Below are 24,443 nucleotides of genomic sequence, written 5' to 3'. Positions count from 1 at the left end.
TCTTTATCCTTTGTTACTGCTTCCCTCTGCATACAATAAAGGACGGAGATTCTCACTGGCCATTTTGTTGCTGATGTATTTGAAAAATATTTTTCGTTGTCTTTTTCACCAGTATTCAGGTCAAGTTCTAGCTGGGCTTTGGCCCTTCTGATTTTCTCCCTGCATAACCTCATAGCACCCTTGTAGTCCCGAGTTACCTGTCCTTCCTTCCAGAGGTTATAAAATTTCTTTCTGCATGTTCCAACCGGAGCTCTCAATTGAGCCAGGCTGACCTCCTTTCTCACCAATTCACCTTTCAGCACCTGGGTAGACCCTGCTCCTGCACCTCTTGCTAGGATTTCCTTCTGCCTTCCTGGACTCTTCCATTGCTCTTAAGGACTACCTCCTACAGGACTCTCTCAACTAGTTTCCTAAAGAGGTCCTAGTCTGCCCTCGGAAAGTCCAAGGTGGCAGAAATCCTGACCTGTATCCTTACTTCTCCAAGAATGAAAACCTTTTGTGATCACTTTGCCCAAGACAGCCTCCAAACATCACGCATTTTTCTCTGTTCACAAACAATAGGCTCACACTGAAAGCTCAGACAACTTCTCAAGCTGTTGTGAATGTGGTTCAACAGGATCCTATTACTATGCTGCTTAGTTAAATGTATTCTATAAACATTAACATTGATCATGGCTGTTTATGTTCACCTAACACCACTGCACTCATAAAAGACTTGGGAGTTTACAGTTCTGGTAACTTCATTTATGAATTGAGATATGATGCATGATAACCAAATATATTTCCACAAAAGTTGCTGCTACCATCAGGAAGTTTATCTTGTGAGATACATGATCAGTAAGAAAAATTCCACAGGAAGTTAAATGTAGTGCATCTCTATTCTCAGAGGACCTTAAAAACAAAACAAAAAGGCAAGTTTATTAAAATTAGTTCTCAAGGTTTTAAATATTTTATTGAAAAGAAATTATTTTCTGAGCAATGCAAATTGCAGCAGTTGACGACTTTCTTCTACTAAAAGAGCTCTTTCTTTAAAGAAACCTTTACCTAAGATCCACATCTACTCAACACTCTCAGAATCAGACCCTCATAGTCCACAGTAATTTTGAAGATAGAATACAGAAACAGTGATAAAACATGACTGTTCAGTTAGCACAGATATACTACTTTTGAAATGAGGTTCTTTAAGAAAGCTACAACACAGTCACTGGATGTTGCATTTACTCAATTTCAAAATTACACCAAGATCATTTGAAAAGTTAATTCAGTCTTTCTAAACAGTTAGCAATGCTTTAGTGAGTTCTAGTTCAAGAAATATTCCAATTACATATTCCATAAGTCAGTACACTAAAAACTAAAGTCCAGTAAAAGAGATGAAACAGGCTTAAATTTATAACTAAAGCCATTTATATGTTGTATTAATGTATAATATGAATAAACCTCTTAGTGTACTCTACACTGAAGAGTTCACAGACAAATGCAACACTTTCACATTTACTTCAAGTCATCTTAAATAAATTCAATTTAAGAACACTTTCATGGTAGCATTCCACGTGTCACAAGCAATCACTTGTACTTGAAAATATGCATGAGTGAGAATTTTTCCTCTCCTCTCAAATTTAATGTTACATAAAATACCAACTAGTCACCTTGAACATTTTGAATTAGAACTATACTGAGCAGCATGTGTAACTGAAGACTAAGCCAGCTAAAATGAAACTAAATCAGGATTCCTCTAAAGAATGCATGTCTTCTGTTAAAAATATTACAGGAAAAGATATCCACTATACTTAGCAGAACTTGTTCATATTTCAAAAAGAGCTGTGAAGGGACAGTCAGCCCTAACTAGGCCAGGGGTTGCTCTGCAGCACAGGCTAAGCAGACGCTCAAATCACAGCCACCAACTGTGTACTGTGCAAGAAGTTACAGGCTGGGAAGGAAGAACAATTTTAAGTTTGATATGTGCAAACCCCCCACTTTTCACTCCATTATAAACTGTTTCCAATTTTATCAGGTTGTCTAAATAAAGACTAAATACTCTGTCTCAGTACCTGCACATGTGTAGGCATTGAAGACCACTTCACAAACATTAAACTACTTTAAAGCTTAGTGTTCTTTCAGGTATTATTCATGTCATTAGACTTGCTGAATCTGAAGCTGCATTTAACATAATTTACCTGAAATTTAAGTAAGAAGAATACTACAAGTGTAATAATAAGGAAGTAGTTACATTAACTGCTTCCTCCAAAAGAAAAGTGTAAATTATTCATTTACACATTCTTGGCTTTACCTAAGGTATGTAGCAGTAAAAAAACCATAAAATTCCTAATAATACAATGAAAGCAAAGCCACAGATAATGGGATACGCTTTCTTTACTAGGTGAGGTTCAGAGGTCTCACATATAAACACTTTTCAGCATGGCAAAAATATCTCCATGTCTGTGAAACAACAGTGTTCACTTGCACTTTCTAGTCCTCCTGATTCACCTCTACTCCAGTAAGAAAAGGTACAATACAGAATTTTGATCTACTGCTCAGAGTTGTTGTAGCTTCTCCACCAACATGAAGAGAGTCCATGCCATAGCTGCTTCAACTGGCAGTGGCCATGGACTTAGAGAAAAGGGAAGAAGATTCTGGTGTGCATGCCAGACAGATAAAATTGTTCACAAAGTTGCAGGTCCAGCAGAAAAAAAGATATCACTAGGTCATTGCAACCTTCTCTAAATTTAAACAGCACTACACCCATATTTCATGGGTTTGTGAATAAGTAATCTTCAAAAATAGAGGCATTGGTGACAATTTCATGTAGAAGATACAGTAAAAACTGAAAATGTAATTATGCAAGTTTTATATCGCATTTTACCACCTACCCTTCTAAAGACTTACAATTAGTGTTCAGTGGTTTTACATTGTGTTATTGAATATCTTAAGGCCACTCCCTTATTCTGGAATCATGACTTCTACATAAAAGCACATAAAAGCACATTTTTTAAAATTTATTTTGACTTCTTCAGGAATAAACTTAATCTCTAAAGGCAGATTATATCCCCAAGTATGCACAAAACACTTTCACCTCAGTATCACCATAGTATGTCCATAAATAATTCAGTGTGAAAAACACAACTAACCCCTGCCCCTAAGATATAAAACAAGTGGCTAAGTAATGCCAAAGCCCCTTAGCTCTGCAACACTTTTCTCCAATTCTGAATTTCCTTTGTGCAGTTATGCTGCCTTCCTGTAACAAACAAGGAGGTTAATAAATAGTAAGGGAAACATTTTCTTTACGTGGTATAGCTGCAAGTAAGTTTCAATGCCACCTTTATATTTATGGATTCTTTTGATATTAAAGAGTAGCACCACTTATCTCTAATTAATAGAGCTGGCTATTCTAATAAACTTGAGATGGATGTTGGAACAGCTTAATGAGAAAGTATTTCTAAACTACTCAGAATTTTTATAATTCTAATTAACTACTCTAACCCCATTACATCTATTACATGAAATCCAATGCATATTTTATCAGGGAAAAAAATTAAATTTTAACAATATCTCAAGAAGTAATTTCAAGGCATCCTTGTAACACTCTTCCATTATCCACTAAATGTAGATGTATCAACTTTCAAAATCACTACAATGACACAAGTTTACTGAACCAATTATCCAATCTAGGATGAAGGGTTATACTTATTTGCAACCACCAACTTAAATTAAGTCCCCTCTTCAGGGGGCAGACCTGGTGCCAACACCCTAAATCGTGCAAACAAAACAAAACCATAAACTACAACATTAAATTGCAGCTGACGTCAAGTTAAGCCACATCCAGGACACCAGCAGCCACTAGCTGCCTTGAAAGCCAATCCAATCCTTCATAAAGTCCTGTACCACTTCGGGCATCACAACCCTGAATATACCAGCTACGGCCACAGCAGAGTTTGTGGAGACTCAACAGTTCTGTGATTTCTTCCACTGGAAGAGCACCTGCTACATCCTGCAAGAGAATCAAAGACTCAATTATTCTTCTGTATTATATTTGAAGCTATTTCACTGGATTAGACTGAAGCTACAGATCACATAACAACTCTTTAAACACAAAAGACAAATCAAACAGTTAAGTATTTACTACTTGTTACCATAAAAAAACCCCTGATTGATCAATCTACTAAGCACGCTTACCACCAACACTTACTTGACCAGCATTACACATAGGGAAAATATCTACATTTTATCTTTCCACATTAGCACTCTCTACCCACAGCAGAGGGTTCAGAAGGTTGGAATAGGATAGACAAGCTGAGGAAAAGAGAGTAAAACCAAATCACAAGTACCTGTTTATTAGCAAAGATCAAGAGCAAGGCATCCCGCAATTCCTTCTCTGTTAACAATTTTGCAAGTTCACTGTATGCTTCACTGACCCTGTCTCTGTGACTGCTATCAACAACAAACACCACCGCTATGAAAGAAGAAGAGAAATGTTTTACACACATTCACATACAAAGTGCAAAATTAGCTTTCAACTTACACCATTCCTTTTTCTAGAAGCTTTCTATGTGAAGTTCCTCAGTACACAACTTCAATATTTCTGTATTTTAAACAGAAGTCTAGAATTCATCCTAAAACAGTGAAAAAATCTCCAATTTTTTTCCCTAGTCTAATATAAGGGCCATAATATTTTAACTACTTAGGTCTAAAACGAGATTTACTATGCATGGATTAAGTATCTCAGTTTAAACCATTTCTTGATCCATTTATACTCCATTAACTCCCATATGGCTGTCTCAGTTTCCCTTAATGGACTGTAATATTCACAGGTTCAGCCAAATCAGCACAGCTTGCTTTAACTATAGACTACACAATCCAAAAAAGATGGCCAAGGACCCAGCAAAGCAGCATTAGATTTTACTATCCACTAGAGAGTAACTAAGATGCCAGAAAGACTGGAGAGTCAAGGGGGCAGAGTTAGAGGACAGAATTTAAAATCAAGGGGTTTGCAATGAGAAAAACCCCAACACCAAAACTAAACATAACCTACTGCAGATATGTACCAGGGTAACTGCTTATCTTTCTCTCCAACATGCAGTTCCAGGGCAGGCATGATTCCATGCTACTTCACACAGTATGTTTTAAGAGGACAACAGCAATCCCAAAACACAACTTTTAAAAGTTTGAAAATATGAGTAATTTAAAATGTTGAAGTTTGCTTTTAAGGCTGAAATAAGGCACAAAGCAGAGCACATGAGCTGGCGTTTGTAATTCCTAAGTATTTTAGATAATTGTGAATGAATCAATCAAAAGGAACTTCTGTCTGAACTGGGAAAAACCTATGGAGAATTTATAAAACAACAACACAAATTTTAAGTTTGTCAATGTTTTCAGACTCAATAATCTAGTCTATAATCAGATACTACACTGCAATAGCAAGTCAGAAGTTACAGAACTTGGTAGAATTTTTTAAGCTGCTACCTAAAGGCTCCTAAAACCTGAGTATTTTCAAGTGCTATTTATATTCCATACCTGGCAAGTACTGCTTCTCACTATGCAGACTTTGGGACGCTGTACCTTGTCTGTTGTCAGCTAGAACCAATTTAACAGAGGTTCTAATTTTGTTTGGCTCCATGAACTGTCTGATGGATTTATGGAGAATGTATCTTTATCATGCAGTAGACATTCTGACCAATTGGATTAAAATTTATTAGCTCATGAATCTAACAGCTGTACTTTGCATTAGATGAACAACTTTCTACTGTCATAAGTTATTTCTATTAATAATCTGTCTGGCTTTGAAACACAAGCTAGAAGACAAAATACATTTTAAGAGCTGTATCAGTATTACCTTGCGTATTGAGATAATAATGCTTCCACAAAGGCCTCAATTTGTGCTTTCCTCCTACATCCCATATAGTAAACTTTAAATTCTTGTATTCTACTGTTTCAACATTAAAACCTGGAATAAAAAGATTTAGGTTTTACAGTCCTGCTCTGTATGAACATAAAATAACGAAAATTAGCAGATAAATCAAACATTGAGAAAAGTCATTACATTTAAATCGTAGCTACTAACCTATTGTTGGAATTGGCTGCATGAATTCATCTTGCTTTAACTTAAACAAAATAGTTGTTTTGCCAGCTCCATCTAATCCTAAAGTAACAACCCGAATTTCCATTTTTGGTCCAATATGTACCCTGTTGTCCTGGAAGAAACAGAATATTACGTATTAATAACAACAGCAAGTTTTGGAAATTCAATCTAGAAAACCCTTATGTTTAAAACATGTATCCATTTCTAAAGTGACTAAATGGACAGTCTCCAAAAGTATAATGCATAATCATCAATCACACCCAGCAATAATAGAAACAAAAATATCCAATAATGTCTGTAGTGAACCTGTAATTTTTACCTGATCTGAGTTACTACATATCTTTTAGAAAGCCAATATGTCTGTATTTGAAAAAATTTCAAATTCTTTCATCATTCTTGGCTGAGACCATGTGAAGAATTTTTTTATGACAATTAATTAGAGTTCCCTGACCAGGAAACTCTTTTTTTCCCCTACTTAATTAATGCCTCCACCTAGAGAACGACTTCCTTGCTGGAGGTTCCACAGCTTCACCTCTTCACCCTAAGCCTCTTCCAATCCTTTGCAACAACAACATTACTAGCACTAACCAGTAATCAGAAATAGTAGAGAAAAGCAAACAAAATCCCCCAGGTCTTGCTTGGAGACAAGAAATGAGAATCAACTTCCCTATTTGTAGTTTACACCAAGCTATTGTTTTGAAGGAGAGTATTGAGAGTATTGAGTATTGAAGGAGATGACACCGACAACATGATCAAATGGCAAAGCATAAATTCTAAAATAAACACATAGGCTGAGATTAGTATATATTTCTGAAACACATTTTGAAGTACTTAGAACTGCTATCTTGATGAAACACCAGGGCTTCAATCACAAGAACTATGTAGCAGTATATTTGTTTTCTTGCAAAATCCAGACAGTACTGTGCCTACTCCGCACAGCCTCTTATTTCTTCTCACAGAAGAAATACTACTGAGTGCAAAAATGCTACATCATCTCTTGGTAAAAGACCAACACGTTGACAGTGTTGCAGGACATTTAAACATCTATATCACATGATGTGAGATATCTAACTATTTATCTTTCCTTAGACACACAGATACACACAGAGGATCCACTATGTATCTGGATATATTGTCATCATGACAAGCAACTGTTTTCTCCCTTCTGTCATCAGAGAAGTAGCATACTTTCAGAATAATCAATACAATTCAATGACCTTTTGCTATCACAATCCTGGAAGAGAATAAAAATACCTTGAGAAACTGCTTCCTAAAAAAAAAAATTTAAAATATAATTATGCAATAACTACAATGCAAAAGTCAGCAACATCATGACTATAAGTGTAAACGCCAGATCAAAGGTTCATCTCATCAAATATGCTGTCTGAAACTAGGCAAAGATGGACATGAAATAAGAAAATAAGAAAATAAGAAATAAGAAATAAAGAAGGTATATAGTGATGATAACTGTCCTAAATAACTTCCTTGTGCTTAAGAGCTTGCAGCTCATGAATTTCCCAAGCCAACTGTGACATTTCTTCAATCAGCAGATCTTGATGCATTATTCACCTATGGAATTGTCTGCTTGCTGCTTGAAACCTAAATGTGCCCAGATGGTCCTCATCATAGAACTCCAGAGACTATCTTTTCAGAATGAAATTAATAAATTACTTCATTTGAATCTGTGAAATGAACTTGGATAAACTCAGCAGGTTCAGTACTACTATTACACAAGGCATATGCTCCACAACCAAAAGACTATTTGAGATTTGGAAAATAAAACATTGAGACTTAACTGCTTTTTAATAAATTTTGTCTAAGTTCTAGATATTTGTAGTCAGAGCTGAAATTCAGTGACAACACTGCAACACAACATGATAATCAGAATGGGTTATCTCATTCTGGAAAAGAACTTGTGGGCAGATTTTTGACAAGGTGCAGAGAAAGAAAAAACAAAAACAAGTATGCAGAAGGGTCTGAAGATTCTAAAAAATGCCATGTCTCCAGCACTCTTTTCACACTCAAACTTCAGTTCTGATTTTATCCCGAGTTTCTGGCAGTGGATCTCCCCAGTTCTTCTCCAGACGTGAAAGGAAGAAGGAAAAGCAGCAGCTCTGGATAGAGCTGCTCAGTTCACAGGTTTCTTGCAGGAGGCAGTACCCTGGCTATGGGCAGAGCTTGCTGACAGTGAGCCAATCCTCTCACAGCACCACCAGATGTACTGGTCACCTGACAGCTCCCATGGCTGGAGGGCAGAGGCAGTGCCACTTCAATCATCAGGGAAATGAAGATGAGTGAGGCTGTCAAATTTAGCCATCCTGCTGCAGTTTGCCTTCTCTAAGGTTTAGAATGAAAACAGGTTGTTCTCAGCATGTTTGTATTCTCTCAGAAGGAATCAAAATGTGATGAATGCCTAATTTCCACTTTTTGCACAAGTAGTTCTGTCACTTCAAAAAACATTGCAAGCAAAGTTGCTATTTAGAAAACTGTATGTGGCATCTGCAATATGAGTCAGTAATAACGGACTATTCACGATCACAGCTAGAAACTGACATGAAAGAAGTCTCTCATTGTCAATTGTATCAACATCTCTAAGTAAAATGTTGCTGAAAAATGACAAATAAAACCCCTTTGTGTCTATATTTCTGGCAGGTGCATAACTTGATGGCATACTTAAAAACAGGTAACCTTAGATGTCTGTTTAATTAAAACTTGTTTTCTCAAATCTCAGTGCAGAAGAAAAATCCACAACTATGATCTCTTCAATTTTTATCCTTGACCTCTTTTAAGAAATTTGATGAGACAAAAGCCCTCTGTACAGGTTTCCTTAATGGTATCTTAAAATGCTTTCCCTCTGAGAGAACACTTCCTTCTCTGATAGTCTGATGTTGGTAAGGGTTAGTTGCCCAAAGTTAGTTTAACATCATAATGAGAATTTATCTGTCAATCTCAGGCACTGCTTCCTTAGTAGTTTTCTCTCTCTGCAACACGCACAGATACATATTCATGACGCCCAAATGCATTTCTTATATATAATGTATTTAACAGAACTCACTGATTTAACAGAAAACTATCATTAAACTAGGATCATGATACTGGGCAAGGAGAATTCTCCAAATCCTCCCTTCAGAGCTTTGTATCTGGCATTTCCCTAACTGGTTTAGAAAGAGGAAATGGCACTATGCCTGTTTTCTTGTGTCATCAGTGAAACAAAATACTGGTAAAATTTACTAGTTTTCAAGAATAAAAAGGACTTCTCCCTCCCCTCCTCAAACCTCCATAACTTTCATTTGATATTAAATGTTCCTCTGATCTGGTACTGTCTGAAACGCTTTTTTACATTTTATAATGGATGCAGCCTTCACTGTATGCCAGTTCATGAGGGAGACCTTTCTAGTAATATAGTAACAGTTTACAGTTTTTTATCTGAAGATTTTATTTCTGCCTGATATCTGTTGCCAGGTCCAGATATGTACAACAAGCCTCACTGCAAGTCACAACAGTGGCCATCAGCATAACAGTAATCTAAAAACACGTTGTTAAGAAAGAGAACATTAAGCTTTATCAGATGTGAGGAAACAAAAAGAGGCTGCAGGAATTACTTTCACCTTATTTTTCCATGGCTGCTGCTGTTTTTGCGAAAAATTACACTTGCTTTAGCACCTTTGAAATTCAGAAATTAACCTTCAGAAGACTTCATAAAAATACAAATTGTTACAAGATAAAACCAAGTCGTCTGGGTCCCCCAATACTATTTTAGGCCTCCTGTAACACCTTAGCTATTTCCTATCATTCTCTTTCCAAACACTCAGAAATTCACAACCAAAATTTTCCATGTCTGATAAACAGCTCTGAAAGCCAAAGCTTTCAAACATTCAAAATGCCCCTCTGACTCGCAATTCTTCATCTGTGAATTGTGATTACTGCTTCATTCATGGAATAATGAGGGTTTGCAGAAGACGTTTCCTTGGCCCTACCAGCTCTGGTCTCTGCTAAATAGGAAAGAGACAGGCAGATGTCAAAATGCTGCATTAACATGGAAATTCAAATATACTGAGGTTACAAAATCAGTTATTTTGGAGAAATTTAATTTCCTAAGTCTGCAAGAACTGACATAGAATCTCTATGGTAGCATTCAGTTCCTTACAGTAAATGTTTCAACAGCTACAGTTAAATTCACATTTTTGTCTCAGCCACAATAGATCCTCTCCCTCTTTCATCCATTCAGAACCAAAAAAACCCCATATATCAAAGTACTTCTTGTTCCTTGAGTTTCAAACTTATTTACTTTCCTATGAGGAAAGCATTATAAATAATAAATACCATATAAATACACCAAATAGAAGTAACCTTATCAAACTTTGAATAATTTCATCCCCTTTAATGAAAGTGGTACTGAAATTATATTGAAGCAATAAAACCCAAACCTACTTAGAAGATTAATCATGTATAAGCTAAGCTATGAGTGAATACCAAGCAACTGTAAAACAAATGACTGTTTAATTAACTGAAAGAAATACATTTTTAAACATTATAAACTGAAAGTTATAATAGTAATATTCAATTTAAAATAGGTGAGTAGTTTCCAGTACATAATCAAAGACAGATGTTTCTAGAACTCCCAAATGCTATACAACTTGTTTAAAAGAAAACAGCTTATGTTCTAACAAAGTTACTGATACAGTCAGTGACAAAAGAACATTTCCCACCCTTATTACAGCAGCACAGTGGTTTGTTGCTCAAATACCAGACTGCATTCATCATGTGATAAGACAATGTGGCTCTAACTGATACTGAATTGCCTCAACATGTTGCAAAAAATACAGCATAATAATGTACATCAATTATTCCTGCTTTATTTTACATTAGATTTGGGACTTCATAAAGTGGATAACTGTACTTCCATGTGATTAAGAATACCTTTGTAAAAGTGACAGGTATGCTAGCATCCAGCTGTACATGATCTGCAAGTTCTGTAAACTGCTGCTGCTGTTTCTGTAATGTCTCTAGCAATCTTGTAATTTCCTGTTTGGCCAACACTACTCTGCAGTCGTCCTAAACAGACAAAGAAAGAAAAAGCATGCCTTTCCTTTAGTAATTACTTTAAAATACCCCAAATACAATATAAATATCATTGCTAGAAAGAAGGCAATTTAAATAGAAATACACTACTTCAAGAAATTAACATTTACAAAACAGATTTATTTAAAATTGCAACACAAATATGAATATCTTAACAGTTTTCCTTAACACTAATAGATACTAAGTTGTTCTGCAGGTTTATAAAAAAACTGACAAACTTTCTTTATGAGCCACCTAGGATTAATACAAATTATAAGAAACAATAATAACAATGTAACATATAAAGAACATTTATATTTTTCATATATCATTTAAACAGATGGAACAGAACAACTGTTTTGCAGCTTACGGCAACACACTTAATAGGAAAATATTAGCATCCCCCCACTCAGGATTCAGAACATTTATACAGTTAAACCTGACTACACAACCAAACAAAAGCTCTGAATAAATCTGGAAAAAAGTACGAATAACACATTCACAAAATAGCTTCTCCCACTCAGTTTACTATTTGCTACACATACTATTTATTTTTCCCTATCATTACACTGAATTAATAAGAGACCAATGAGAAATTTACACACAGCCACCTTCTTCATGCATTTATGTTGAATTACCAATGTTACAAGTGCAACTGTAAAATCTTTCCAATATATTCTGCAGGTTTTTTTTTTTTCTTCAGTCTTGTCTTGCCTTCCCACTAACCTCACAAATATCAGAAAGTACTCCAGAAAAATCATGCCACAGGGTTTCCAGTAACTGGAGGACTCCACGCTTTTGGACTGACTATCTTTGGCTAACACCCCCTTGTAACACATACTTATATCACATGTTAGACCACGACTGATTTAATCTTATAAGAAAATAATGCAGGATACTATTTCATCTCTTTTTTTATAGTCTAAAATTAATTTGTATTTCCATGTATTTTGCCATATGTTACAGCTCACTTGCCAACCCACCTGTTGCAAAGTCTTTTCACAGTGAAGGCAAGCTGTTGAAACCTGTGACAGGAGAATGGTCATATCTTCTTGCTGTTGCCTAAGCCAAATCAACTTCTCTCTCACATGAGCATCAACAACGCTAAGAGCCATTTCTTCCTGACGACAAAGGGTTTCATGAAGATCAGAAAAATAGGCTCTGACACATGAGCGGGCATTCTCTGCAGTTCCTGGTACCTAGAGTGTTGCAGCAAGGAGATCCAACAGTTTAAGGACACCAGCTGATTCCAGGAGCAAATTTTAAATTTTATTCCAGATTCTAATTTATTTTCACATCTGTCTGGCTACATCACAGTTCATGTCCCAGCTAGGGCTGATAAGACTTCCTGAAAAATTCGAAAACACTTCTAGAAGTTACTCCTTTAATCAAATAGCTCATTTGCATGTATAGACACCTCACTAAAAATGACCAGGGAAAAAAGCCTCAATAGTATTATACCACCTGAGAACATACAGTCTGTACACTAGGAGTCAAATAATTTTTTCCACTGCCTCCACATTTCCATATAGCCTAAACATATAGTGACACACAAGCTCCCATCTATCTGCTGACCTAAGCCTCAATACTGACTTGCTAGATAGAAGACCTTAAAATCTTGCTCTTTAAAACCTACACATAATTTTAAAAGGAAGTCTTTATCCCAGTTATTACAGAAAAGTCAATAATCTGTGCATGTGGGGGAAATAAAAATTTTTTAAAAGCATACATGTTCAGTATGGGCCATTCCAACTCCATCTTCAACTATTTGCTCTCCTCCTTCTATATGCTGAACAATTCCAACTAATTTTCTGGAATAATCAGAGATTTCTTCTGTGAAAGTTCTTATACAGTGAGCCATGTCTAAAATGGATGCACGAATCTGATTTGCTTCTGGTTCCAAGACAGAATGCTATTAATTAAAAGCAACATATTAAACATCAATCATAATGATCTTCCTTAATAATCTCTTATATTTTACTACATATTTAATATACTTGTGCAAGTATATGGGCATATATTTTACACACACATATAGTAAAGCCAAGTAAGAACTTAAAACCATCTTGCAAATTTAAAAAAACAGTCAGGACTTACAGATTATGCTGAAACTAGCTCATACATCTAGCAATTACACAAGTAAACAAAAACTTGCCTGTTTATCATAATTTATTACAAAAAAAGAAGAATAGTTAGATTGTACCAGAGATGTGATGTGTATGTAGTGTCTGCATTATGAAAACAGCTTTCCAATGTCATGAAAACTTCAGAAAAGCAGCAGATAAAGAGACTGTCCTTCTTCACATATATATATTCACATTAGTAACTCATTGAGCTCTTAGAATTTTTTTTTCTTTATTTTACCATGGCAACTGTCTGACACAAAGGGAAAACTAAAGAATGGGATGAACATATCAAGAATCTATCCTCCTTGCTTGACAACCTTTTGTACTTTATTTGGATAAATAATTATGCAAGCCACCCCCTGGCATGACTAGAAATTCACTACTAGCAGTACCTTATGACCTTGATGCTTCCCATATTCTTTGCAGACACAACACATGAGAGGACTCGCCTGACAGCCCTCTTCTAAACAAACAAACTCAATGGCATGCACTTGGTGTTGGGAGCACATCGTCTTCTCGTGAGGCTTATCAGCAAGAGGTACACGCCTGTGCTTCGCCAGAGTCTTAGTAGAATGAGTAAGCTGGGAGCAGTCTGCACACAGGTGAGTGGCACAAACAGTGCAATACACAGATGCAACATGGGCTTCATCTTCATCGCAACGAATGATACTCTAACAACGAAAACCAGGCAAAACTCAAGTGGTTAACATTTAATCCCAAAAATGGAGGAAAAATCAGAAGACTTGTCAACAATACAGGCTTTCTTTAAAAGTTATACACTAATAAATATTTGGACTCCTTTGAAACTTGATTCTAAGTTTTCAATAACCTTTTTGAAAATGTAAGTTTAAAGTGTTCAGTGATTTTATAAATCGAAGCTTCAGTGCAAGCTGTAAAGGTTTGGAGAAGAAAATAAATCTGCCTCTAGGAACTTCCTCCAAAGCAGTTATTACAGACCAGAAAATTACTTACAGAAAAACAAAACACCAACAGTCAAACAAGCACTTGGGAAAGTTACCTACATCTAGAATGGTACTGCAAGATATGTTGCACACCAGCTGTTAATACTGACATGATAAAAGCAGATATTTTTGGTAATGAAGTACTACATGATACAATATCACTACTATAAAAGGCAACTACTGACAATAGCTGAAGTCTTTAGGAAGAATTCCTATGGAGTTTCAGAAAACTGTGCTTATATGACTAAAACTAATATATCAAAATGAGTAATCTTTTCAAAAAATCCTAAAGGCATAAAAGGGGGGTGAAATAGTATGCATGTTTATTAATACCAGTTTATTTTCTGCTTTAGTCAAGTACAAACTAGCATTTAATTATGAACAATTAATTGAAGCCTTAATACTAGATACTGGAAGAAAAGAACAGTATTATTGGTGAAATTACATTTGGCAAAGAACTGATTTTCAATCTTTTTCCTATTTAGAGATAACTTCTAGCAAATTGAACTTTTTTTGCTTGCTTCTTTTGGTTTTTTTTTGTTTAAAACTCAGTACCTCTCCAGACAGACCAATGCCTTCTTCAGCTGTCCCATACTGCCCAGCAGGTCCATTCTGCAACCGTTCCAAGAGTTCCAACAAAGCAAAGTTCTTTTTCAATCCCCAGACACCAGAATCTCCTATTTTTGATGAAGAGTTAAACAAAGGAGAGGAGAGGAAGAAAAATCTCAAGCACATATCATTTTGAGAAATTCCACAAACCACAGCTGAGATTCGGACAAATATTAAGAGCACATCAACTACATTAATATTAACCAAGAGAGATACAGCTAGCAGTTTTTCTGCAAGCTCACTCCATCTTCTTCCTTCCTTTGATCATTGAGCTATTTAATATTTATGTAGATCTTCCCTATCAAAAGAAGCCAAGATTATTAAAAAATTAGAGAAACTTAGTGAAAATACTTGTAAAATCATCTGCAATAGCTAACAACTAAAGAATACAAGGAACACACAAACACTGTGTATTATAAAAATTATTGTTTTCAGAGGTATAGTGAACATTTCTACCCTACTAATGGAAGACATGAAGAATTCCCTACTGAGAAACCTTATTACCTGTATCACAAAATGCAACAACAATTGTAGATCTCATGCCAGCAAAATCTAAGTAAGAGTTAAAACAATATTCAGAAACAAAATCCAAGGTACTACACTATTTGATAAAATGGAAGATCACTCATACTCCCTAGAGCAAAGCAGAAATCCATGTCCATTCCTGCATGAGCCTTATTTCATAGAAGTTAACATGAAGCAATGAGATGAGAAGTAAAATCAGAACAGCGTCCCAATAACTGCTGCTAAATGGTAACCATACAGGCCACATAGCATATGAGAATCCTAGCAGTTTTCTGCTAGATGGCAATTCTTCAAGGAATTGTCATCCCTTGACTCTTTTGCAGTGTAACTGTCATAAATTTAATGACATTTTCTCTGTTGCAAGGAAAAGGTGGCTCATGAGATCAAGCATCATTTTTGAGCAGTGGATCACTACTTTTTAACTATAACAAAACCACAAAATTGTTGACGTTGGGAGGGTCCTCTTTATCACTCTGCCTAGGTCACCTAGAGCTGGGTGCCCAGGACACACCCAGGCATCTTCTGAAGATCTCCAAGGAGGGAGATGCTATCGCCTCTCTGGGCAACATGTGGCAGAGCCTGATTCCTCTTGCAGTCAAAACTGTTTCCTTATATGCAGACAAAACTTCTGCATTTCAGTTTGTCCACATGACTGTCATGGTTTGACACTGGCACAATGCCAGTGCCCCATGAAAATATACTTCCCTGGTGTTTGCTGTGAGATGTGACCAGGAAATAAGCAAAGCAGGCCTCTACCTTAGAAAAAAAATTTATTAACTAAACTACAAAAGAAAAAAAAACACACACACACACGCGCACACACACACCTGGAAAATGAAAACTCCACAAAAACATTTCCTCCTCCCCCCACCACATTTCCAATACATCTTCCAAATTTCAACTCTCCATCCATCACCCTGTAAATACTCAATTTCAGTCCATCAAGAGGAGAGGAGTCCTTCTTGGGGCCATGGTGACCTCTTCCTTGCATGCCCAGTCCTCTCACCACTGTGCGTGGATCAGAGCTGCTTCGAGGGTTATCCTTTTAAGGGTGCTTTGACCAGTTCCAAAAAAGCACAGTTTTCTCTCATCTCGGGACCTCTTGTCCCCCCCATACTTGTCTACCCCCTGGGGCCGGGGGGTCTCCAAAACTGAACCCTCTCAGTTCTGAGCCATTGCCTCCCCCCTGCATGCAGCCTCTGTGTCGTGAGGAAGCATGGTTCTGTCCATGGCTGTACCAAAAAGAGTCCAGCAACCAGCTACTCCATCATCTCTTTCCGGCCTCTTCTTTACTCTCCCAGCCTCACTCACTGCTCCAACTGTCATTCACTTGCCCATTTCCTCTTTATCATCCACTCCATCTCCCCTCCAGGAAAGGTCCAAATGCTCTGTGAGGTCTTCATCATCCAGAAAGGGGTTAACAAACTTCTGCACGTGGCCAGGTTCCTTCCCTGCTGCACTCCCCCCTTCCCCCTCCTTCTCCACAGCCGATATCACTTCAAGGCCACAGGCCCGTACCAGCTTTCTCTCTCTCTTCCTCTGGCTGGGGGGCTCCAAATCTTCTCGGGGCCTCTCTCCCTCTGTCTCTCCTGGGGGGCTGCCCAACACCTCCTGGTGCCCCCCACCACCCTTCCATCCTGAGGGGTCAGGCCTACCTCTGCCGGGCCGCGGGTTTCCCCTCCCCGCCCAGCTCGAAGCCGGGCAGGGGAGGCCTTGCCTCTTTGCTGGCCGGAAATCAAAGAGAGAGCCCAAGGGAGTGCTCTGCTTCTAACCCCTGTGTTCTCAGAGGCGCACCCACCCTCAGTGGCCAAGCCTGGTGGCAATTTAGAACCTGAGCACCTATTGGCCTCTGGCCACTCCATTCCCAGAAAACCTGCTTCCTGTAAACCCACGACAATGACACATCACCTATCTACATGAACTCAAGGAAACAGTATTCCCATGTGTTTTCCCAGAGAGCCCAGACTACTTCAATTGTCCAGTTGTTTGATGTTGTTTCCTAACTCCTAAAGTATGCTGCCCTGTGGCAGTCTTGTAGGAGTATATGCCCTTCATTCTTCTGGAATTCAGCGTCATCTCACTGATCTTTTACAGACATGAAGTTTTACTTCTTCAATATGGACATTTATCAAATACTCCATAGACTGTGATTTATCATTAGAATGAAAGTGCAGTTCTAAATGACCAGACAGACAACAACTACACAGTTATGAGAAATACCCAGCTGGTAACCTCACTGCTTTATGTAGCTTCCCCTTTAACTTCATGAAACTTTTTTTCCCTGGTCCATCTTCCTCACAGTTTAGACTACAGACTGTAATACTCTATTTCAAATTTGGTCACTGAGAATTTATGTGCCTCACAGATTAAAGGCAATAAATGGATGATACTGTTTTCCTATAGCAATAAACGGGAGCATTTTAAACTATTTTATGCTCCAACAGTCTCAATGGGTATAAACAACACTGATAAACTGTTTTAAAAAAATGTGTTTACCAGTAAAGACCATGCATTTGCTGCTTGCAGAAATGGGTCTATGGAAGATAGATATAAAGCCAGGTGCTTTAAAAAGTCTGTGCTTTTAAAGTCAGGGACCTCTGCAGTTATCAGTTCCACGGTGGAAGCCTTCTCTGCTCCAGAGAGGCACCACATTGCCAACATCCAATCTAAGATCAGTGCACTCCACAAAATAAGCTTCAAACAAACAAACAAAATGTTTTGACTTTTTTTTATCACAGATCTTGAAGGAGTTTACAGAAGGTATGTTATGTCCCTCCAAAATTACACTAAGCACCACCAAAGACATCTGCTTTGATACATTCTGACCTCAGAGCTTAGTAATTTTTTAGGTTGAGCACTCCTAGCAAGATCACTGTTTTTTCCATAACACAGAACGAGTCATCTCTTATTACCAGCTGAAGAAATACAGAGCACTATATACACTTTTAGAATTTAATTTACATCAAAACAGTTTCTAAACAGTCTGGATTTACTAAATAGGTATCTAGACAGACTAACTCTCAGAAAACAAAGTACTGGAAAGTGGCTATGTGGTTCCCTTCTAGGGTGTTTAGCACTTTCCCACAGCAAACTAACTGTGCACAACCTTCAGCTTCTACAGCACACAAAATAGTCACACTAACAACACAGCAATATGACGGCTGATACTAACATGCACCTTCTATTTTCAGATTAGCCACTAATCCAGATAGCCATTAATAGCCCAGTATAAGTGGATGTACATGTACCAAAAGGATAAACCTACTTAAGTAAGTGATTATAGTTCCTAGTCTTTAAGCAAACATTGTCTTAGTCTTTAGGCAAATACTGGGTAAGGCTGCAAGAGGAACAAGCTCCTCAATCATTAGAGTTTCTTACAAAAGTCTTCTCTTTCACAGATTTTAGTGTTTATTACAAAAACCCTAGAAACTGAGAAGTATTCTTCTCAGTTTACAACATTGTATGCGATTTAATGATGCTAGTTCTGTTCCATGTCTAGCAGTGAAGAGAAAGTCAAAACAAAACTGATTTACTGGATTGTAATCAAAAAGATCAGAAAAGATAAGTGAGTAGCTATTATGCAGTTATTTTTTTGTCCATAACTCTAAGATGTCACAACAAACAACGATACATCACTCTTACATTCTTTCTATTATTTATAATGGGATTTGATAATACAAGCAATTGTGTAACACGTCCATCTTGGTCACAGCTAAAAAACAAGTGAAGCTTACATGCTAACTTTAATTTACTGAAACAGAATTTATAACCAGCAATCATCCTATAAAACATAGAATCATGGAATAATCTTGAGTTGTAAGAGACCCACAAGGATCACCGAGTCCAACTCCTGGCCCTGCACAAGCCATTCCCAATGACCACACTGTTTGCCGGAGAGCATCCTCCAAACACTTCCTGAACCCTGGCAGACTTGTTTCTGTGACCACTTCCCTGAGGAGCCTATTCCAGTGCCCAGCCACCCTCTGGGTAAAGAATCTTTTTCTAATATCTAACCTAAACCCCCCTGACACAACTTCAGGCCATTCCCTCAGTCCTGTCACTGCTCACCACACAGCAGAGATAAGTGTTTGCCTCATGAGGAAGTTGTGACTGCAATGGTGTCTCCCTCAGTCTCCTCCAGGCTGAACAGACCAAGTGACCTCAGCCATTCCTCATCCTGCTTCCCCTCAGTGCCCTTCACCCCTCCATGCCCTCACTGGACACTCTCCAGTACTGTCCTTCTTACACTTATCCAGCTGGGTGATGGACATCTTGTCCAGCAGGACACTGTGAGAGACAGTACCAAAACTTTACTGACATACAAGAAGACCACAACTGGTTTCCCCTGGTCTGCTAGGTGGATTACCTTGTCATAAGCATGCATTCTCATAAAAAAGTCATGTCTCATTTTGCTGGTATCTATCATAAAGTTTACAAATTTGCACAAATGGGACTTTGCTTCTTTTTACTTTAAAACTACCTATAAAAAATTTAGGTACCTGACCCACACATTCTCAACACAACTGACCAAGTGTTTGTTTCATATTTGAAATCATTAAACAATGAGTTCTGTAAATACATCCATTTACTCTCTTGGACTTCACCTCAAATTGTGCTTTAATCACAAATGTGAGAGTCTAGTGATATCATCCTTGTGCCTACAAAGAATGTTTGTGCCCATCAGAAAAATCATTACACATTCTGTCATCTCAAAAGAAGAACAAGACATGAATAGCAGGAAATGTGTCAGCCAGGAACGAGAAAGTGACAGACCAAAGATATTAAGACTGACTCCAGCTAACAATACAAACGTCAATTTCAGAAGCATGAAGCTTGACTGCAAAAGTATTATAAATAATGAAAGGGATAAAGGAACAACTTTTTTCTAAATGTTTAAATGCATTTTCTTGCACAGCATTTTTAAGCTTCAGCTTGGCACCCAAACACTAGCAAAGGCATGTGTAAATCTAAACAAGACAAATCAGATAGATTACATGAAGGATGCCATCACCTGCAAATCTCTGCGAACAAGTTTTAATGATAGAAAATAATTTCAGCTCTGCAGTAATGGTAGATAGAGAGAATCTCCAAAGTGCATTTTTCCTAAAAATACCCTGGTCCATATATTAATTTAAAAAAACTCAGAACCCAAGTGAAACAAACAAACAGACAAAAAACCCCAACAAACAAACAAAAAAAACCCACCAGCCAAAAATAACCAGTGAGAGATAGGAAGAGAGAAAACAATTGCAAGAAATCATTTGCCTTTTCTTCCAGATCAACATACTTTTAGGAAAATCTTTGAGAGGAGCCTCTTCTTCTACAGACACTATTTATTGGATTTTTCCTCATATAAACTATCTGAATCGAAACTCTCCAGAATATATGATTTCAAAAGTTTGAAAATCAAACTAACTTTTCCACTGCACCTTTTTGGTTGAAAAAAAAGTTTATCCAATTGAAGATAATAGTTCACATACCTTCAGCATGTACATATTCATTCAAAATTTTCCATTAGAAGATTAAATCACAGGGAATTCCATTAAAGAATTCTTTAAAAACCCAACAAAAATCAATGTTTTATCTATTCTGCAATGCAGAATGGTTTGGGCAAGCTTTAGTCCTATTTGTTCATTACAAAATGTTTTCTCTTGTAACAGGATTCTGTGTACTACTAGAAAATTTTGCTAAGCATGTAAACAATGTTTCAATTTTCAGTTGCAGAATACATATTTCCAAAAATCCTGATTCATGAAGTACTTCTAACCCTGCCTTCACATACAGTTATATATAGAAAGAAGAAACAGCTCTGTATATTTAAACTGACCCCAGTTCAAAAAAATACAAAAAAAGTATCTACCCATACAGATCTCCCAGTACTTATTTCAAAAAGCTCCCAACATTACGTAGGAAAACTTGGATGAATATAGTATTAAGTGCTTTAGTAATGAGAGCAATAAAAAAAAGTACCATAGGTTACTTTAGACCAACTAAAAGTCTCCATAAAATCCATAGTTACTGATCAAGAAATTGTACAAATTCAGCACAGATAGCTTTATGTCCTAATTTTACAGCTTTTCTTTCAACACAATTTTCTCTTGGCAGTGGTCCTTAGACACTAAACAGCTCTCTGAGACTAGAGAACATTATTTCATTAAATTCATTAAATTTTAGAATTGCTATAGGGTGAACAAGGAGCTTGCTTTCTCATATCCTCAAACAGAGGAGAGGGAAGTATGAAAAGTTCCTCTGGGCCCTGAGTTGTCCCTCCCTGCTCCTAAGCTCTAGAACAGAACAGAACTACAACTGCAGCAAATTTAACCAATACCAGCAACTACTAGCTGATTAGAGAAAGGTAGCATATGTATAGATATCTCAAAGAGGGGTCATGAGCTGCACTCCACAAAACCTCCTAGTTTTATATCCTATAACCAGTAATATGTCTCAATGGTGTTGGATATGGAAAGACTAAAGTGCCTATGACCTCCCCCTCCCTCAGATCACCAGGTAAAACTTTTATTCACGGAAGTATTTTTATTTTCAAGCTGTTTGGCTAAGATTTTCTACCCATTACTTTTGTGAGCAACGGTTGATCACTGTGCATCCTTCTTCTTTCTAGTGTTAAACAGCAGGATGCAACTCTATTTATCAACTCTTCAATATATAAGGATCCTGAAGCTTTTCATCCTTCTTCCTAACTGTGGGGAACTTGGAGATTTAATAACACAGCATTTCATTAAAAATTCATCAGAAAGATTTTAAAAAAATCTGTAATTGCTTTTGTAAAGCTTTATTTTCATCAAACATGAAACACACAGAAAAAATATGATAGGATCCTTTCAGATACCTGGGAAAAATTGCATAATAAAAACTAAGAAGCAAGAAGTTCCCCATCACAAGAGAAAAAGCAGTGGTCTTGGACAAAAATGTTTCATAACAACAGGACCAAGTGTCGTGCTCTAAGATTCTCTCTCTAAAAGCATAGTTTAAGAAATCTTGTGCAGCTGTATAGTCATATATATGAAGCCAAACAAACCATTACTTTTAACCACTCTACACTGGCAATCATTCATGATTCTCACACTTTACCATTTCCCTCACCCAAAAAACAAACCCCTCTTTCATACAAGACTGATTATTTCTTTTCCTGTTTTCTATCTTCACAAAAACATCCTGCAGAATGCCTTAATATTCCTAGCAGATTCTTGTACTTCACCGTCAAGCAAATTTGATACTTAAACATTTCTTTCACAGTTTACGAGATCAGAGATGTCCTTTTTCAAAGATTCTCCTTTCAACAGGCTCCTTTTTCCTCCAGTGCTATTCAAAACTGCTGGAGCCAGTTCTATTAACAAGTTCTTTTTGTTACATCTTCCTCTGATAACTTGTCTTCTCTATAACCCCATGTGGACTAGGTAATTCTTATTCTGAAGAAATTATATATGCATGTGTCATCTTTTGCCTAAAATAAACTTTCACTGTAAGAAAAAAAATCTTTATCTTATCCTTTCAAATACTATGTGCAGACATTGTTAGAGTAGGGGAATTCCGGTTGATAGCCTGCCACTACCAATAATGCACGTGTAGAAGTCATTAACATTGTAAAAACCAGGTTTGTTATCACTGATCCTTCCCTCTATATCACTTCATCATGAATTCAGGGAAATGTTAGACAAAAATTTACCTATTCAATTACATGGGTTTAGTGTTTAGGACAATAGGAAACTAATACTCATACTTCAGGAACCCTTACATAGAACTATTAAACAGAGTAGTCCCTTTGTAAATATAGGTGTACAAGAAGATGTCCAGGTATAAAGCGTGCAAGCCCAGGTTCAAGAACATAAAGGCAAAATCTTTTCTTTCTTTTCCTTACTACACATTCCTTACTTGGAAATACCATCACTAAGAGGAGCACTAAGAATCTATGTCAAGCACTATCTTCTAGATATCCTTGACTGCAAGGTTTCAAGAATGTCAAACTTCTGTTTTCTTACCTAGTTCAGTAACTTGTCGATCAAAAGGACAACGAATTGCTCTGCCATGAAGGGGAAGCCGGGTAAGACAGTCATGGCAGACAGTATGGCCACACAAAAGCAGCCGGGGAACTTTGTCCCCTTGCAGAGAAAATACATCTTCACAGACCCCACACTCAAGAACCTGTAAGTTAAAAAAGACCATTTTTGGTTTTAAGCTAATTAAAAAGCAAAACTTCACACAGAAAGCTATACAACAATTTATGTTACAGATGTTCATGCAATCACAGTAGATAAGCTGAGTCAGTAATTTTGCTTTATATGCACACATATAACGATCATACTACCGATTTTTAAAAAGTAAATACATAATTAGACACAAACAGAACATTTTAACTTGTCAGCATCCTGCCTGACCACTACTAGTTCCTACCCGCTGCATTTAATACACTGCCACAAGACAAGCCTACTGGCCAAGAGGCACAACCAGAAGAAACATCCTCGCAGGAAAAGGAAGCAGCCAGCAAGACCCTGCCAGAGCAGAGTGTTGGCCAGCGGAGTTTCCCCTCGCTGCTGATGCTCATAAAGAGGTCAGTCACACCAAATAAGTCAACTAGCAAGCTATAAACGCAGCACTGAGCTAGTGCGAGCAAACATATGCGGGCCGGAACATCTCAAGCTATAAACAAAAAGCACAATAAACTGATGGTCATAGAGAAACAAAACAAAAAAAACAAAACACCAAAACCAATCCATAAGCCCGGCACCCCAGGGTACCACAGGCCTCCCGCGCCGTGTCCTGGGCGGGCACAGTCCGCCCCGCCACAGGAGCTGGGCTGAGCCGCCGCCTCACCTTCACCGCAGCGCCCACCGAGCCGCGACCGCCACCGCCAGATCCGCGGCCACTCTCGGGCCCGGCCTTGTTTACAGGCAGGGCCGCCATCTCGGGAGGGCGGAGCGGAGCAGCGCCGCAGGAAGGAGTGGGGAGCTGCCACCGCCGCCTCAGGCACCACCCCGGCGGGCGCAGGCGCCGCCCTGCAGAACTGCAAAACTACAGAAATGTGAAAAACTACAACTCCCAGCGTGCCGCACAGGAGCACTGGCAGGCGGA

General features: G+C 37.6%; 1 protein-coding gene across 1 annotated transcript; it reads right to left on the bottom strand.

Moving 5' to 3' along the window:
• Positions 1-920: 920 nt before the first annotated feature.
• TRIM23 (tripartite motif containing 23) lies at positions 921-24,334 on the bottom strand. The gene is made up of 11 exons (XM_030968621.1): positions 24,186-24,334; positions 23,354-23,516; positions 14,778-14,899; positions 13,653-13,931; positions 12,864-13,046; positions 12,118-12,333; positions 10,994-11,128; positions 6,056-6,185; positions 5,828-5,938; positions 4,323-4,447; positions 921-3,985 (listed from the first exon to the last, which is right to left on the bottom strand). The coding sequence occupies exons 1-11, from the start codon at positions 24,273-24,275 to the stop codon at positions 3,806-3,808; spliced, it is 1,734 nt and encodes a 577-aa protein (XP_030824481.1). The 5' UTR covers positions 24,276-24,334; the 3' UTR covers positions 921-3,805.
• Between the last annotated feature and the right edge of the window lie 109 nt (positions 24,335-24,443).

This window comes from Camarhynchus parvulus, chromosome Z, assembly GCF_901933205.1.
Source record: "Camarhynchus parvulus chromosome Z, STF_HiC, whole genome shotgun sequence".
NCBI classification, from domain to species: domain Eukaryota; kingdom Metazoa; phylum Chordata; class Aves; order Passeriformes; family Thraupidae; genus Camarhynchus; species Camarhynchus parvulus.
The sequence above is the reverse complement of the archived record's forward strand: the minus strand, read 5'-3'. Positions and strand labels throughout refer to the sequence as shown.

Coding starts and splice junctions, on each gene's coding strand:
- TRIM23 (XM_030968621.1), bottom strand. CDS start 24,275: ATGGCGGCCCTGCCTGTAAACAAGGCCGGGCCCGAGAGTGGCCGCGGA. Junction 23,517..24,185: donor CGGTGGGCGCTGCGGTGAAG/GTGAGGCGGCGG, acceptor TTTAACTTACAG/GTTCTTGAGTGTGGGGTCTG. Junction 14,900..23,353: donor TCGACAAGTTACTGAACTAG/GTAAGAAAACAG, acceptor CATCAAAAATAG/GAGATTCTGGTGTCTGGGGA.